General features: G+C 50.3%; 1 protein-coding gene across 3 annotated transcripts in view; it reads left to right on the top strand.

Annotated features, from left to right (window-relative positions):
- Nucleotides 1-17,200, top strand: part of CCDC30 (coiled-coil domain containing 30) — a 38,821-nt gene that overhangs the window by 9,415 nt on the left and 12,206 nt on the right. For 2 of the 3 annotated variants that reach the window (XM_069034646.1, XM_069034644.1), the window contains exons 5-13: nucleotides 2,780-2,933; nucleotides 6,191-6,306; nucleotides 8,163-8,255; nucleotides 8,952-9,058; nucleotides 9,839-10,031; nucleotides 13,643-13,741; nucleotides 14,389-14,529; nucleotides 15,904-16,041; nucleotides 16,840-16,997. In XM_069034646.1, coding sequence (XP_068890747.1) covers nucleotides 2,780-2,933; nucleotides 6,191-6,306; nucleotides 8,163-8,255; nucleotides 8,952-9,058; nucleotides 9,839-10,031; nucleotides 13,643-13,741; nucleotides 14,389-14,529; nucleotides 15,904-16,041; nucleotides 16,840-16,997 — 1,199 coding nt within the window. Of the gene's footprint in view, nucleotides 1-2,779; nucleotides 2,934-5,567; nucleotides 5,927-5,965; nucleotides 6,307-8,162; nucleotides 8,256-8,951; nucleotides 9,059-9,838; nucleotides 10,032-13,642; nucleotides 13,742-14,388; nucleotides 14,530-15,903; nucleotides 16,042-16,839; nucleotides 16,998-17,200 lie in introns of those variants that run through there. The other variant, XM_069034645.1, reaches the window with a different exon arrangement.

Below are 17,200 nucleotides of genomic sequence, written 5' to 3'. Positions count from 1 at the left end.
CCTGATCTCTGCTCTCTGTGAGCAGGAGCGCAGGATCTGAGGGAGCAGCTGGAGCTGTGTCAGGGGAGGGTTTAGGTTGGATATCAGGAAAGGTTCTTCCCCCAGAGGGTGCTGGGCACTGCCCAGGCTCCCCAGGGAATGGTCCCGGCCCCGAGGCTGCCAGAGCTCCAGGAGTGTTTGGCCAGCGCTGCCAGGGGTGTCCAGGGTGGGGCTGTTGGGGTGTCTGTGCAGGGCCAGGAGCTGGACTCTGATCCTTGTGGGTCCCTTCCAGCTCAGGAGATTCTGTGGTTCTATGGTTCCAAGGTCACCAATTTCCACCTACTCTTGACTTATGGCCATGTCTCCATGGAGCTGGAGTCCAGGAGTGCTCTGGGATTCTGGGAGCTGCTCTTTGTCCCTGAGCTCCCAAACAGTGAGGAGGGTGCAAGACCTCAAATAGGGGTCAGGGCTCCTGCTCTTGTTCCTTTCTGTTTGTTCCTGCTGACAGGAATGGAATGACACAGCAGTTTGGATTGGAAGGGACCAGGGACACCTTCCACTAGACCAGATTGCTCCAACCTGGCCTTGAACACTTCCAGGGAATTGTTACAAATTTAATATTCACTGTTTCCAACCAACCACAGCTTCTCCACAGTTCTTACACTGGGCACTCTTTCTGTGGTTTTAACCAGATATGGACACATTGGAGATGTGTTTTCTTGGCAAACTGTCTCCCTGACAGGACTGATTACTCTCCCCAGTGATGTCATTGCTATCTGTGCCTGTGGAGCAGAAACTGTTGATTAAACACTCCATTGTTCCCCAGAGCATCCCACTTGTTTTGCAGAACCATTAGAGTTGCTGCAGTGTAACAGGTTCATGTGTTAATTGCTCCTCTTACTCTGTTTACTGGAATGCGTGGCCTTGCTTGTTCCCAGCTGGCCGGTTCCACTCCGGAACGAAGGGCCGGACACGTTCCTGTCTGGTACAGGGATGAATTCAGCTTTTAGCCAGACTGCTCAAGCAGAATTGATTGTTTTATTGCATCCCCAGGAAAGCAGGAAGGCGGGATACAAACCTGCCTCTCTGTGTGGTCAGCTCCGGGAAATCCATAGGGAAATGCCTTCTGGATTTGTGGCGTGTGCCAGCTCACTCACCCTCCGAAGTGCTGCATATTGATGGCAACCAACGTGCTGAGCCTTAGGATGCAGTGGAACCCTCAGTGCAGATGCAGTGGAACAGGAGTGTGTAACTCCATAAAAAAGAGGAACATGGAGCAGTGGTCCAGGGAACCTCATGGAATTCAAGTCCCTGTGCCTGGGTTGAGGCAATCTGAGCAAAATGAGCACAGGCTGGGGGAGGAATTAATGGAGAGCAGCCCTGCAGGATGGATTTGGGAGTTCTTACAGAAAGCTGGACATGAGCCAGGAGTGTGTGTTTGCACCCCAAAGGCCAAACAGCATTGTGACTCTGTTCCCACTACAGAGAGACCACCCAGCAGTGCTGCTCCAGCTCCAGGACCCCAGCATAGGAAGGACCTGTTGGAGCAAGGCCATGGAGATGCTCTGAGGGCTGGAGCCTCTCAGGAGCCAGGCTGGGAGAGCTGGGGATGTCCATCTGGAGAAAGCTCTGGAGAGATCTTAAGGCCCCTTCCAGTGCTTAAAGGTGTGCCAGGAGAGCTGGAGAGGGGCTTTGGACAAGGGTCTGGAGTGCCAGGACAAGGGGGAATGGAGGAGGAATTCTTGGCTGTGGGGGAGGTGAGGCCCTGGCACAGGGTGCTCAGAGAAGCTGTGGCTGCCCCATCCCTGGAAGTGTCCAAGGCCAGGCTGGGCAGGGTTTGGAGCAACCTGGGATAGTGGAAGGTGTCCCTGCCCATGGCAGGGGGTGGAACTGGAAGGTCTTTAACATCTCTTCCACTCCAAGCCTTTCTATGATCCCATGATTCCAGGTCTCCCAGTGTTACTCTGACAAAGTGAGCCAATCACACTCAGTGCCAACACTTGGGGCAAAACTGAGCCCTCCTGCTCTCATGGGCAGGCCCAGGAGATCAGAGGTCTTAAAAAAGTAGTGAACCCACAGAACCCCCCAGAGTAGCTGGGAAAACTGAGGGATTTTCACAAGGGTTTGGGATAACTCTGGTTGAAACATTCCCACCAAGTATAAGGCATGATAATAAAACCCCTTCTAGTCAAGATAGGTTGGAACTGAAAATCCCCCTCAGTGGTCCTGAGGGACACGTGTCAGTGCCAAGGGACACGTGGCCCTGTGCTGGTGGTGCTGCTCTTCAGGAACATCTCTCTGTGCAAGGCTGGCTCTGCTCACACCTGTCAGGCATTGGGAGCTGAATTCCCAGAGCAGCAGGAATGCATACAGCTTCCTGGGGAGACAGAAATAAGGAAATACACATTTTCCTGCTGGTGACCTGGCTCATAGTTGAGATTTCGTAGAATCAGCAAGGTTGGAAATGCCCTCCAAGGTCGTTGAGTTCAACCATTCCCCCAGCACTGCTAGGGCCACCACTAACTCAAGTCCCTGGGTGCCACATCCACAGGGTTTTTGAATACTTCCAAGGGATGGTGACTCCACCACTGCCCTGGGCAGCCCATTCCAACATCTGACCACCCTTTCCATGAAGAAATTTTCCCTACTATTCAAGCTAAACCTCCCTTGGCACAGCTTGAGGCTGTTCCCTCTTGTCCCATCCCTTGTTCCCTGGGAGCAGAGCCTGACCCCCACCTAAGGCATCAACATCACCACAGGGTTTCTCATTTCCATTGGCACGTTAACCCTTGTGCTTCAGTTCTGCAGGGAAGAGCTGGAGGGGGAACCAGCATTGCCTGCAGGAGTTGTGGGAGATCTGGATGAGGCCCCACAGAGGCTGGTGGTGGCCCAGGAAGATATCCAGAGGGTGACAGAGGAGCTGGAAGCACCAGGCAAGGAGCAGAGTGGAGCAGGTAAGCGCTGCTCTGGTGGCCACTCCTGGCCTGCTCTTAGCCCGGGGCGGGGGTGGGGTGCAGCCTGTCCTGTGTCCTCTCTGTTTGGAATGTGGGAAAATCAGTGCCAGGAGTCAGCCTGCTCGCTAGGAGGTGGGAATGCAGTCGTTAACAGTCACAAATCCATTAATTCTGAGACTGGGCTTCTCTGCTCTGTGATGCATCTGCACAGTCTGGACTAATTTCCTACCCCTGGCTCCTCTCCAGGGAGAAATTTCTGCCCTAGGAGGGGATGGAGAGGGAATGATGGCTTGGTCTGGAAGCAGAGTAGCTGAATTACCATGTGCACAGGGTTAGTTAGCAGAGCTGGACCCCTCATCCCAGGGTTCTCCAGGTGCAGTTTGGGATGTTGCCTCCATAGGATCCTTAGCAAGTGCAGCAGTGGGGAAGTGACTGGGTACATTGTCCTTGCTGAGAATATTCCCTTCACCTCCTTCTTGAAATAACTGTTGACCAGCCCTGAAGTGTTATTTATTAGTAGGATTTTTTATAAATTCTGACTGTAGAAATAAACAGTTTTCTGGTGGTAAAGCTGCTCTTGGAGTGAAATGTCCATGGAAAACGTCCTTAGCGATACACAGGTGTCTAGATGCTCTTTTGTGGGGTTCCTTGCATTGTCCCCAAATCTGTGATGCAGAATTTCATTGGAGAACAGCAGTTGGGATGAGGTGACTCATCCCAGCCCCATGTGCCTTTCCAGGGACCAGCTCCCTTCCCTGGCGCTACCTCGGGCAGGTTTAGGGCACAATTGCAGGTCCTGGGGCTCCCCTTGGAGCTCACACACACAGTACCAGGACCTGAGAGCTCCTCTCCAGCCCCAGCAGCTCCTTTCCAGCCCCAGCAGCTCCTCTCCAGCCCCAGCAGCTCCTCTCCAGCCCCAGCAGCTCCTCTCCAGCCCTAGCAGCTCCTCTCCAGCCCCAGCAGCTCATTTCCAGCCCCAGCAGCTCATTTCCAGCCCCAGCAGCTCCTCTCCAGCCCCAGCAGCTCCTCTCCAGCCCCAGCAGCTCATTTCCAGCCCCAGCAGCTCCTCTCCAGCCCCAGCAGCTCCTTTCCAGCCCCAGCAGCTCCTCTCCAGCCCTAGCAGCTCATTTCCAGCCCCAGCAGCTCCTCTCCAGCCCCAGCAGCTCCTCTCCAGCCCCAGCAGCTCATTTCCAGCCCCAGCAGCTCCTCTCCAGCCCCAGCAGCTCCTCTCCAGCCCTAGCAGCTCATTTCCAGCCCCAGAAGCTCCTCTCCAGCCTCCAGCCCCATCATTTGCTGCCTTTTCATCCCTGTACTGGGTGGGGATCGATCCATAGTCCCCAGGGATGGGGTGAGTGGTGTGGCAGCTCCAGTGCTGGCTCTCTGGAGCACGGACGGGCTCCAGCCTGGGACTCTCACAGGTTGTAGCCTGCTCAGGGAAATCTGTGCTTTCTGAGGTGTCAGATGAATACAAGGCTTTGCAAACGGTGAGTAAGGGTTTAATGCTTGTTTTGTCTCTGGGATTTGTTGTGCTGTGTGTGCAAAATGAGGGTGGCAGAGCCCCAGGGGCTTCCCTGGTTCTCTGTCTCCGCATGGCTTCTCCTCCTGGCGAGCTCCGAGACAGCTGCTCTGGGAATCAATTGATTTGCTACTAAAAACCTAAACTGGGATCACTGATCTTTAGTACAACCCCCTCAAACAGCATATTTTGGTTCAGTGATAACTTGTGTGCATTAGAGGGAAGAATTCCTGACCAGTTTGAGCCCAGTTAGTGGGATTTTGGCGAGGAAGGGCTTTAAATGGTATTTAACAAAGTGCATAAGGAATGCTGCGGGGTTTTTCCAAAGCAGAACTAGGCTGCCACATCCAAACACTGTTCTCCTTGTGGAATCACCCCTGTGGTCGACCCTGAAGGAAGCTGAGGGGGAAAAACAGGAGAAGGAATGGGAAAATAGGGGGTGGTCAGGATTTTTACAAGAGGAAAAGAGCTGGAATTTTATTATCCTTTTATCATCCTTTTAATCATCATTTTAGCAAAATTTTATCATCAATCTGTGTAGTGATTTACAGGCTTTTGAGTAAAATTTCTGTTCTGGTGGAAGATGGGGTTGGAAGGAGATGATCTTCAAGGTCCCCTTCCAATCCAACCCATTCTATGATTCTGTGAAGATGTTCTTTGCTTTTTATTTTAAATGACACAACTGAAAATCTGACATCAGAATCCTTGTTTGAAAAAGGAATTTGTTGCTTTTTCCGAACTGGAACCAAAGAAGGAGATTTGTTTATTATTTTTTCCTGAATAGACATCAAATTTAAACTAAAATTTCCTGTGCCCAGTGTTAAGCTTAAAAGGGAAAAATATTTCTTCCCTTTTCTCTAAGGAAATTTGTCTCCCTGTTTTTTGGGAGGATATCAGTGTGTCCTCAACATGTGCTCTTAGTACAAACACCTTTTCCTGTTTCTGCCCTGGAAATATTGGGAATCTGCATTAATTGGTTTTGGTATTAATTTATTCATTGATCCAGGCTTGAAGGCTTGGTGTGCAATTTTTCCAGTTGTAGCCATTCCATTAAATTTTAATGCCTGGACAACATGGATACGTTGGCTGGGATTGTGTTCCTGCTTGTGGCAATGATGGATTTTATGGTGAAAATTCAAAATGCGGCTGTTTGGGTTTTCTAAAGAGTTTGTGAAACCCATATGAAATGAGGTGAGTGATTTAAATGAGGTTTACCTCCATGATCCAGAGGTGAACCGAATCCCTGGAATAATGATGGAGAGACTGCTGTTGAATCTGGATCTCCAGGGACATCCTTTGCTGTGGGAGGGAGAGGGCGTGGATGTGGGGTGTGTTCCCACGTGGATGTGGGGTGTGTTCCCATGTGGATGTGGGGTGTGTTCCCACGTGGATGTGGGGTGTGTTCCCAGTGGATATGGGATGTATTCTCACATGGGTGTGGGATGTATTCCCGTGTGGATGTGGGATGTGTTCCCATGTGGGATGTGTTTCCAGTGGATGTGGGATGCATTCCCAGTGATGTGGGATGTATTCTCAGTGGATATGGGATGTATTCCCACATGGGTGTGGGATGTGTTCCCACACGGGTGTGGGATGTGTTCCCATGTGGGACGTGTTTCCAGTGGATGTGGGATGTGTTCCCATGAGGACATGTCCATGCTGCCTCCCACCTTTCCCATGTGTGGGATCGGTGTGGGCAGGGCCAGGCCAGTGACCACTTTCCTGGTGCTGCTGTCTCCAGACAGGGCTGAGCTGCAGAGGGCCATGGAGCACAACAGCCGGCTGGACAAGGAGATCCTGGCGCTGCGGGCGCGGGTCCAGACGCTCGACCTGGAGAGGAAAGCGTTCCTGGAGCTGGTGAGGATCCACCAAGCCAAGCCAACAATCGTGGGCTGGCTCCTGGAAGTCATCCCTGCTCCCAAACCTGCCCTGCCTTCCCCTTTCCCCTCCCTGTTCTATGCCCAGTCTTTCCAGAGCTGCAGTTTGGCTGTGTTGTGGTTCATGGAGCAGTAAAATTTGGGAAGCAGGCAGAATGCAGCTCTGGGAGCTTCCTTCCATGCAGGAAGAGTTGGAGGGATTCTAACTGAGTGGGGGCTTGAGGATTTTGGGACACATTTTCCTGTGCCTGTGGAGAGGGATCAGCTCCCTGCTCCTGGTTGGTGTTTACCCCAACTCAGGTGTGTAAACAGAGTAAGGAACACATGTGCCTTTCCCTGGACTGGATTAAAGAGTTCAGTTTACCTAAGTTTATCTTTAAACCCCTCAGGAGCTGGTTTGAAATCCATTTGAAATTTATGCTCATTTTTGATCCCTCTCAGCCCCTTTAGTTTTTAACTTGGCCACATTGATTAATTTGCTTATTTTCTGTGGGCTCTCTTAATGGAATGACTCACTATTACATTACTATTACATTATTATCAGGTAAATGCTCAGTGTCATACAGCCAGGATTCTCTAAATGCCACCTAGAATTAAGGAACTATCAGCCAGATAATTCCTTACTGAGGTTGCCAACAGGGAAGGGATATAGGAGTCTCCTTCCTATTAAAATGTGTCATTGTACACAAAATCTGCTGCTGTTCTTATTTCCTGATTTCCTTAGATCAGCCTTTGAGAGCCTGGAATTGCCTCTGCCATCCCAGCACTGAGAGTTCTTGGCTGTCTTGCAGTTCTCTCACATCAAATGAGTATCGTTAAATTAATACAAGTATCTCTGAGAATATAGCTTGTCAAATAATAATATATCAGATAATATCTTGAATAGGATTTATTCCCATTTTAGGGGTTCAGAATTTTACAGAGTTTTTTATAGTACAGAATTTTTTATAGTTTTGTTCCTTGCATTTAAAAAACTTGCTGGTTCTTCCATGTCTGCCACCACAAACCTTGTGTTTACAGCACGGTCTCTTTCTGGAGCTGCAAAAAAACATAGCTTAGTTCAAATTCCTCTGTTTACTCCTTTTTTTATTCCCAATAATGTTTTCCGTTCTGTAGGACATTGCTCCTTTCAGTCATTATGGATGCACATGTGTATGTATAGATTATAATAAAATAGAAATATAATATTAAAATCTATTTATTTGTCTATATATGTCTATATAGACAAAAACCATATAGATACATGTAACATATTGTGGTCACCAAACAGGAAAAAATGTAGCCAGACTGAGATCAGTTCCAGTCACAGGTTAAGCTAAAAGCAAATTGCCTTTATTCCTTAGGAATGGGGTTTAACTGTTGGCACAGAAGTTGAGAACCCCTCAATTTTTAATTTATAGAAAACATAATTTATTACCAACTACATCAGCTCTGTGTCCTGAAAGGTGTTTTCTTGCCTGTGGGTTATGAAGAGCAGGGGAGGAGCAGGGTGGGCAGTTGGTCTGGGATGAGCTCTGACTGTGGGGTGAAGAGCTGCTGCCGGTAATGGAATTCCATTGATCTCATGGATGGAAGACACTGAAAGGTGTCCTCAGAAATAGCAGTTGGAAGCTGACACAATGTGGGTGTGGTCAGGAAGCAAAATAAATTCAGGAAAATCACCCTTTAATGGATTGCACATTCCCACTTTCGCTGTTCCTTGTCTGAGGCCATTCGGCAGCTGGAGCCAGCCACAGGATCTCAGCAATCCCTCAGGATAAGGAATAGCAATAAATTAATAATAAATATGAAAATGGAATGTTCACCAACACTCAAAGCAGGTGTTTTGTGTTGCAGGTGGAGCAGCTCAAGGAGGAGATCTGTGAGTACCAGCGGAGCGAGAGGCCGGAGCCTCCACGGGCCGAGGGAGTCGGAGCAGCCTCACTGCAGGTGTTTCCAAGGGCTCGCTCTTTGTCATTCCAGAAAAACAGGGTCCCCTCTGCATCCCTGACCCTAGCTCTCTGTGAGAACCTGGATGTTCTGTGGTTGGAGGGTTTTGCTCCTAGGGCCTAGAGATGAAGCTGATGTGACTCGTGTTTTATTTCTGAGAGACGCAGGTGGCCTTGCAATCACTCTGTGCTCGCATGGGAAAGATGTGGAGCTGTTGGAGCTGAGTGAGAAGGCCAGGAAGATGCTCCGAGGGCTGGAGCCCCTCTGCTCTAAAGCCAAGCTGGGAGAGCTGGGGGGGTTCATCTGGAGAAAAGGAGGCTCCAGGGAGACCTTAGACCCCTTCCAGGGCCTAAAGGGGCTCCAGGAGAGCTGGAGAAGGACTTTGGACAAGGCTCTGAAGTGTCAGGACAAGGGGGAATGGCTTTCCACTGCCAGAGGGCAGGGTTAGATGGGATATTGGGAAGGAATTCTTCCCTGGGAGGCCCTGGTACAGGGTGCCCAGAGCAGCTGTGGCTGCCCCTGGATCCCTGGAAGTGTCCAAGGCCCGGTTGGACAGGGCTGGGAGCAACCTGGGATAGTGGAAGGTGTCCCTGTCCCATGGAACAGGATGGGCTTTAAGGTCCCTCCAACCCAATCCATCCTGGGATTCTGGGATCTCAATCCTAGTTCTGTGCTAATGTTGATTTTCTCTCTCAGGCACAGGGCACACGGGAAGAAGCAGGAGCCGATGGAGACGCTGGTGCCAGCAGAGCTGCCCCGTATCAGGAACACGGAGATCAGGGTGGTGAAATTCTCCACAAAAGGTGAGAGGTGTAGAAATTCTTCACCCCTTGTACTTCCACTGGTTCCTGGTGCTGTGCCTCTGGTGCTCTGTCTTGCAGGATTATTTGGTTACTAAATTGTTTTAAATACACTTTAGGACTTTGTTCTTCTGCTTCCAGATGGGAAAATTCGGAGGTGATGCAGTCCTGAGGAATCACTTCCTCCAGTTAAATGCTGACACTTCCTCCAGTTTGTTGCTTTCCTAAAAGAAGGGAGTTGGGCTTTTGGGGCTCTCTGCAGACAAAAGTGTTGTCTTTAAACCTGTTTTGGTGCTGGGAAGTCTTCTCTGGATTTGGATGCTCTCCAGGAGTGCACCAAAACACCTGGCTTTCAACCATAAATATGTAAACAGGAATTTCTAAGGGAATTCAAAGCTTTGTTCTCCCAATACCTGGTCAGGAGCTGCCACACCTCTTTTGGCAGATTCAGGGAGGAGAGGGGGGCTGATCCCATCCCTCTGGATTTTTCCCTTCAGATTCCCAAGCCTGTTCTCCACCTCAAGCAGCTCAAAGAGCATTTGCTGTTGTCTCTCTGCTGTTGGCAGCCTTGTGCCTGACCTGTTTCCTGCTGAGACCTTCATAATTCCTCATGTAGATCCCATCACCCCTAATTCCCTTCTAAATAAGGACAGGCACAGACCATGGTGGATGTGAGACTGGAAATCAGCAGGAGAGAGTGAGGAAAACCTCAGCTTTTCCTTGCTGGTGGGGAGCAGTTGGGGTGCAGTTCCAGTCCTGGTCATGCTGGGTTTTGATGTGCAGGTGCCGGGAAGCCGTGGAAAACATCGAGGGCAGGAATTCCCAGCTCCTTCACAAGCTGCAAAAACTGGAGCAGGAATGCGAGGGTTTGGTTGAGCGCAATGAGGAGCTGGAATCAATTCTGGGAGAGACACAGATCCAAACCAAGCAAGAGAAGGAACAGCTGGAGAGCGAGGTGGAGGGACTGCACCAGAAAGTGAGTAAGGAGTAGGAGAGACAAGGTTTGGGTTTCTTTCATTCCAGCTGCTTTGCTCTCTGATCAGAAGAATAAAATGATGTTTGACCTGGCCCTGCACTCTGCTGTGTTTAGTTTGACAAGAAATACAGCCAGAAAAACCTGCCAGTTTGGGAGAGAGGGGGAAGGAAGGAAAAAATCCCAGCAGGGAGTAAATGACTCTTGGTTGGAAGTGCAGATTCCCCAGTGTTATGGCAAAATTGTCTTTTCCATCTCCTGTTCCCCCTCACAGAATCCCAGACTGGTTTCACTGGAAAAGGACCTTCAAGCCCATTCAGTCCCACCCCCTGCCATGGGCAGGGACACCTTCCACTATCCCAGGATGCTCCAAGCCCTGTCCAACCTGGCCTTGGGCACTTCCAGGGATCCAGGGGCAGCCACAGCTTCTCTGGGCACCCTGTGCCAGGGCCTGCCCACCCTGCCAGGGAAGAATTCCTTCCCAGTATCCCATCTGACCCTACTGTCTGGGGCAGTGGTGCTCCTTGGTCCCAGGAAATATCAGCAGTTAAGTGTCCTGGTGGCAGAACATTCCACTTTGGCTTTTCCCCAGGGACAGGATCTTGGAGATGTGTCAAACAGTGCTGGGTGTGAAGGACCAGGATCTGCAGTGCCTGGAACATCCCTCTGAACACACAAATCGAGGGATAGGGAATTTTTCCTATCTCGTGGTGCAGCAGCTGCTGTGAGGGGGGCTGGTCACGTCTCGGAAGAGCTCTGAGATCCATCTTGAGAAGCTCTGCTCGATCAAGATGTGACCTCAGCAACCTCTTCCTAACCTGGATCCTACTTGATTTTGGGGACCCTCATCCCAGGGCAACCTGGATCTATTTCTGTTCATAGGACAAGTGCACTCAAATCATGCTTTGACTTCTGGAGGTGGATAGAAGCTCTATATTATTTGCATGTGACAAATGGGAACCTTTGGGAAATCATGGATGTGAAGCACTTCATTGAACATCTGGTTTTCCAGAACCATGGCAACACTGGGGGCCTCGTTGAGCACCTGCAAGGCCACCTCCATCCTCTGAGCAAGGACTGAGTTGTGGCTGAAGCCTGTCAGGCTGCTGCTGCCTTTGTCAGGGTGGTTTTTAGCCTCAGTTTTCTGGAGGGACTCTCCATCCCTCTGGAGTAGCTCTGTGAGGAGTACTGGCACTACAGGCTGGGTTGGCACTGCTTCCCCAGGGAAAATTCCATGTGGAGCATCACTGCCAGGGCACCCGATCCCTTACAGGGGGAGCAGCTGGGGAATTTACAGCCAGAGAGAACAGAGGAAAACAGAGTTTGGTCTGGCCAGGTGAGTAGGTGGGGTTCTCCCCCCAAAGGCTGGCTGAGAAGGTCCTTCCTGTGGGCTGAGGCTCTGCTGCCTGGCCAGGAGCTCTTCCTTGCTGGGGCTCTTGCCCTCTGCCCTCTATCTGTGCTGGAAACCCTCTCTGCAGTGGGCCTGGATTGATCCATCCTTCCTGACTGGCAGCTGCACCAGTCCAGAGTGCCCCTAGGGGATTTCTGAGGTGAGGTTTTAGACCCCCCCCAGGTTTTCAGTCAGGAATGATGTGTCCTAACACCTGGTGTTGGGTTAAAACATGGTGTAGGAGATGGTGCTGGTGTATCCCACGTGGATACACATCTCCAAGCTGGATTGTTCAAAGGAAGAGATGAGGAATCCCCTGTCAGTAGCCTCTGGAAAAGCCTCTAAACACAGGCTGAAGGCAAGTTCAAATGCCTCAATGAGGGTGCCAGTGGCACCTTGTTTGTCTCCTGTCTCAGAGGATCCATGGGCCAGCTCTGGGATGGGATGGAAAAGGGTCTGTCCACCATGGCAGTGCTTTGGTTTAACTTGGGGTTTGTTCAGCTCACGCCAAAGTCTTCCCCCTTGGAGCAGAGTAAACACAGGCCTCCACAAATCAAACATGATGTGTTTTCAGTTTGGACAAATCACTGCTTTGATCTGTGGGTTGTCACACAGATCCCTGGGAATGCCATGCTTGGGAGCCAAGGAGATGTGAGACATTTTGGCTGCAGAGGCTTGGCAGCTGCTGCAGCTGGAAAAGAACCATTTTGAGGGATGCAGGGCCATGGAGCAGAGACGGGATGGATGAGGAGGTGGGTTTTAACCCTTGGATAGATCCATCTGGATAGCTGGAGGTTGCTGAGCTGTGTCCTGCATTCCCAACGGGCCTTAAGAGCCCTGGAGATGAGGAGGGAAGGAGCTGGAGCCTGGGGAAGGCAGTGTGGCTGGGTGTTTGCCAGCCCTGCCCCGGCTGGGAAGGACTTGGGAGGGTTTTTGGTCCTGGCACAGCTGCAGAAGCCTTGGCTGGTCAGGCTGTGACTCAGGACCAGGACAGCGGGATACAGAGTGAGGATTGTTCTGCTGCTGGCATGGGACTGGGAGCACAAATTAAGTGCTTAAAAGTTAATGGCTTGGCGGGAGAATAAAGAAATGCATTGCTGGATACAACTTCTGACCAAAGGCTGGCTGGGGGTGAGGAGGGGAGGTGTGTTTTGCATTTGAGATCCCCCAAAGCTGTGGCTGCCCCATCCCCGAAAGTGTCCAAGGCCAGGTTGGATGGGGCTTGGAGCAACCTGGGATAGTGGAAGGTGTCCCTGCCGACGGCAGGGGGTGGGACTGGATGGGCTTTAAGGTGCCTTCCAACCAAAACCAGTCTGGGGTTCCATGGAGCTGGATTTTATCTCCCTCCAGTGTCCCAGCTCATTCCAGGAGAGCCAAGCTCAGGCAGTTGGACAGTTCATCCTGGGGGTTTAGAAATAAGCCCAAACAGGATTTCGAGCCTAAGGAGTGAAAGGGAAGCTGCCCAGGCTCCTGCTGGCAGCAGAGCAGGGGGGCTGCCAGTGCCAAGACTTGGATTTTGGAAAAGGGTCTGTGGCATCCCTAATGGGGAGGAGAAGCTGAGCTGCTCCCCTGGGATGATCCTTAGCTGGGCTGCTCCAAGCTCCTTTGAGCCTTTTTTAACTTCAGGACCAAAAAACTTTTCCCCCCAAGAGCAGATGTCCTTGGGGGGTGATCCAAATGCAGAGTGAGACCTTGTCCAAGCTCCCACCTGCCAGGAGGTGCCAGGAGGAGCAGAAGTCAGTGGTTACAGAGGTCAGCACTTTGCTGTCCCAAATCCCGAGTCCTTGGAGCCCTTCTGTAGGGACTGACAACTTCCTATGAGCAGGGAAGGGACCAGGATGAGTCCTGATGGACCAGGTTGAACATCTGCTTGGATGAGATCAGCACTCCCAGCACAGGGAACAAGGATGACCCAGCACCTAAACTGGGGTGTCTCGGGGTCCTCCATGTTGGGGGAGCACCACAGTGTGTGGAAGCTTTGAGTTTTCACCATGTGCCTGCAGCAGAATTCCGTCTTTTTCTGGGTTGAGTCCAGATGGCTCCTTCCTCCTTGGAAGCAGCAGGATGAGGGATGAGCTGGAGCTGGCCATGCAACCCCCTCCTGTTCCTTCCTTCCAACATGGGGCTTATCCCGTAACAGCAGCACAAGGAGCACTCTAGGAGTAGTTGTGCATTTAGTTGTGAGTCCTGGTTTGGTTTTAACTTGGAATTTGTCCATGTTTAGATCACCAGTTTGGAGACAGAGTTGCTTGAGGTGCAGAAGAACAAAAGTGAGATGAAGGGGAACGAGCAGGTGGTGTCTGGAGCTCAGGAGATGCAGGAGGTGAGAGGTTTTCCTTGGGAAATGAACTGTTCTGTTTAGAAATGTTTTAAATGAGCATCTTAAATGAGGTGAATGTTTTAAAGGAGCATCTGAAGTGACCCTCTCCTGGGGATGCTCTTTGTCACCATCTGCTGAGGATTTGTAGCCCCTCAGCTCATGCAGATGGGTGGATTTTTGGAGGAAAGCAGACACCATGATCTCCATGAAGACTGTCCCCGTAGGAATTTGTCTTGCCTTCAGCTCTGTCAGCTGAGGAGTTTGTTGTCTCCCCACAAGAGTGAAGTTTTTACCTGTGTGAAGGTGCTCAGTTCTCATTTAAGGTTTAGTGAAACCAAGGGATGTGTAGGTACATTTAAAGCTGATTCCCATCAGGTTCTGGGTTAACTTTCCTGTCCATTTGTTCCTTGCCAGCCCAACAACTGGATCTGCCTGGTGTGTCAGCCAGGCAGAGATGGGGGAGGAGCTTCCCAAGGTGTTTTGGGTCAGTAGAGGTTCTGCCAGCCCTGGATAAGCCATGTAGGAATTCCACTGGCAACATTTGAGAACCCTTTTTTTCCCCTCTTTTTTCCTAGATTTCCTGCAATCTGCTTCTCTCTGCGTAGAAAAAACAATGTTGTGGCAGTGACTCTTAACATTTCTTGTTCCAGATGTTGGAAAGCTGTCAGGAAACCATAGACAAATTGGGAAGTCAGCTGGGAGAGAGGAGAGAATGGAGAAAGCAACTGGCATCTGAGCTGGAGTTGCTGCGGGAAGATCTGAAGGCTGAGAAGGTGGTTCTGGGCAGCCAGGTATGTCCAGCCCCTGTGGTGGGACTCCCTGCAGGAGCCAGCTGCCTTTGGGTGCTCCTTGAAACATCCCCAGGTGCCCCCTAAGCTCATTGCTTGGCATCTCTTGATGCATTTCTCTAGCCCAGCCACTTTCAAACCTTTGGCAAAGGGTTTTCAATCCAGCTGCTCTCATGGCACCATCTCTAACTCCAGAATTTACTTTTCCTTTCAGTGAATCTAATACCAAATCAGTAATTCCAACTTCGTAGCCAAAACCCTGATTCTCTGGAGAGCAGAGAGGGAGTTTTCAGGCTCAGGTACTGATTGCAGGAATAGAACACCCAGAGCCAAATGAACATCCTGCTGGGATTTCCCCAAGGACCTCAGCACACTTGGCTTGAACCAATTTAGGTGCTAAATCAACTCCTGGGGATTTCCCTGCTGGGAATTTTGATGGAACTCTTGTATTCCAGCTGGGCCACAGAGGAGAGACAGTGAGTGGTGCCAGCAAAATTGTCCAAGGGCTGTCAGGACAAGGGCTGAAAATGAGGGTAAAAATTTAGGAGATTGGCAGATCCGTGACCTGGACAAAGGGACCTGGCAATGGGAGACTGGCAATGGTGGTCACAGCCATGACAAAACCCATTTTTTAGCACTTTGAGAGGCCTTAGATCAGTTTGTGAGTCCTGTCACTTCCTTGAATCCAAGTAAAAATCCGTGGAAGTCCTGAGCTGTTGGCACAGACAGGCGCTGCTGGAGGAACAGTGGCATCTAGAGGCCAGGGGTTGGTCGGGCTGCAACAAATCCACACTGAAACTCGGGATCAAAGCTCGGGATGAAAGCAGCCTGGCTGGGAGGAAAAGGCTGGGTCAGTCTGTCAGTACACACATGGAAAGGAATTGTCTGATCTGGGGGATGTTGGGGAAAATGGGAAGAGTCCTTTTTTAACCCTTGCCTCCCAGTAGTTCAACCTACTCATGATCCAGGGACCTTTGAATCCAAATCATCCACCCCTGAAAGTCTGACTGGAATTCAGTCACCCACTGGCCACTGCTCTCCCTGAAGGAGGGGCTGTTTTCCCATCAAAAGGCTCAGGAGGAGATGGAATACAGAGCTCTGTGTTAGACTGGAACAGCCTTTAGCATAGAGACTTCTGCATGTGTTTGGTGGATTCCTGGCTTCCCACATGGGCTCATTCCCTTTGAATGGAGCAGCTGCAATGAATCATTTCCCAACAGTGCTGGAAACAAGCTTGGCATGAAATCGTTGGGTTCTGTCACCTGGAAATCTCTTCTTGTTTTTAAGAGATTTTTGGACAGTTGAGAGGAGAAATCTTTTTCTGAGCTTCTCATTCGGGGTGTGTTTCATCCACTGACTCTGTTGTTTCCTCTCCAGGGGTTGCCTGACTCCCACTCTGAGCTCTCAAGCCACAGAAACACCTTCCCGAGTCTCCAGAGAACATCAGCCAGCAGGGATCTTGTGGATGTATCCCATGAGAAGCTACACAAAGACAGTGCTTTGTTAGATCCAGAGGTGAGACATGGAAAGAATTCCCAGTTGTTGTGGTGTCTGATGCAGGCAGGAGCTGCTGGGGTGAGTTGCTCAGATATGAGCAAATTTGTCCTGGTGTAGATAAGACGCCTTGGAATTGAAATACCAGGAAATACCTGGGATTGAAAGCTCAGGAAGAGCTGTTGATTAAAAAGCTTTAGGAATCAAAGTTGCTGTTGGTGTTTAGTGAGGGTAATAGTGTTTGTGTCTGAAAGATTTGGGTCCGTCAGTGCTGAGCAGCAGATCTGACACTGGGTGGACTCCAGTTGTGATTCTGTCCTGATGCATTCCTCCTTTCCTGCCCCTTTTTTTTCTTGGCATCTTCTCCTCAAGTCTCAGGTTCAGGGTGTGCTGTTACCTGGTGTTACAGGGTTAGGTGACGCTGGGAGTGGAGAAGCCGTCCCTAGAGAGGTGTTTTGGGTAGAGTTGGAGCACCTCTGTGAGAGCCATCTGAATCCACACCTTGTGCTCCTCCTGGTTTGCCAAGAGCTGCTGCTTGTGTAAAGAGCTTTGGCACGTGCTGTAAATCCCTGGGAGCTGCAGATGGGCCACAGTAGGATGAAATCAAATAAAGAACCATGGCTTGGTAGTAGTTAGACACAGCTACTTTCCATGCAGGAAAAAGGACTCGCACGTGTCTCCGAGGGGGAAGAACTGCAATAATTTAGCCACAGAATCACAAGCCATGTCTTGCTGGAGTCCCCAGATTGCCCTGTGCTGCTCAAAAGATTTCCATCAGAGCAAAGGAAATCCAAGTTGTGGTGTTTTCTGACCTTATAGGCCTCTGAAATCCTGCAAGACAGAGAACAGAGTCCCAAAGTGGAGCAGAAACAAGAAGATCCCTGTGCAGATGCAAAGACCTATGAGGAACAGATGGCTAAAGTAGTGTTTTTGGAAGAACAGATCAAAAACCTGAGGGAAGAACAAGAACTGCTCTGGTAAACCTTAACAAAGCCTGTGGTATTTTCTGCTCCTTGTCTTTGCTGACTAAATTTTTGAGTCTTTTTTTTTTCAAATCCCCATGGGGCTGTTCCTGGCAAAAATGGGCCTGGCATCTTTGTGTTGTCCTCGGGTCAGCATCTCTGATTTTGGTGAATTCCCTCAGTGCCATCAGGATCGGCCAGAATTAAAGGTTTTTTTC

The sequence above is a fragment of the Aphelocoma coerulescens genome, chromosome 21 (genome assembly GCF_041296385.1).
Source record: "Aphelocoma coerulescens isolate FSJ_1873_10779 chromosome 21, UR_Acoe_1.0, whole genome shotgun sequence".
Lineage (NCBI taxonomy): Eukaryota > Metazoa > Chordata > Aves > Passeriformes > Corvidae > Aphelocoma > Aphelocoma coerulescens.
This window is presented reverse-complemented; position numbering and strand designations above follow the sequence as displayed.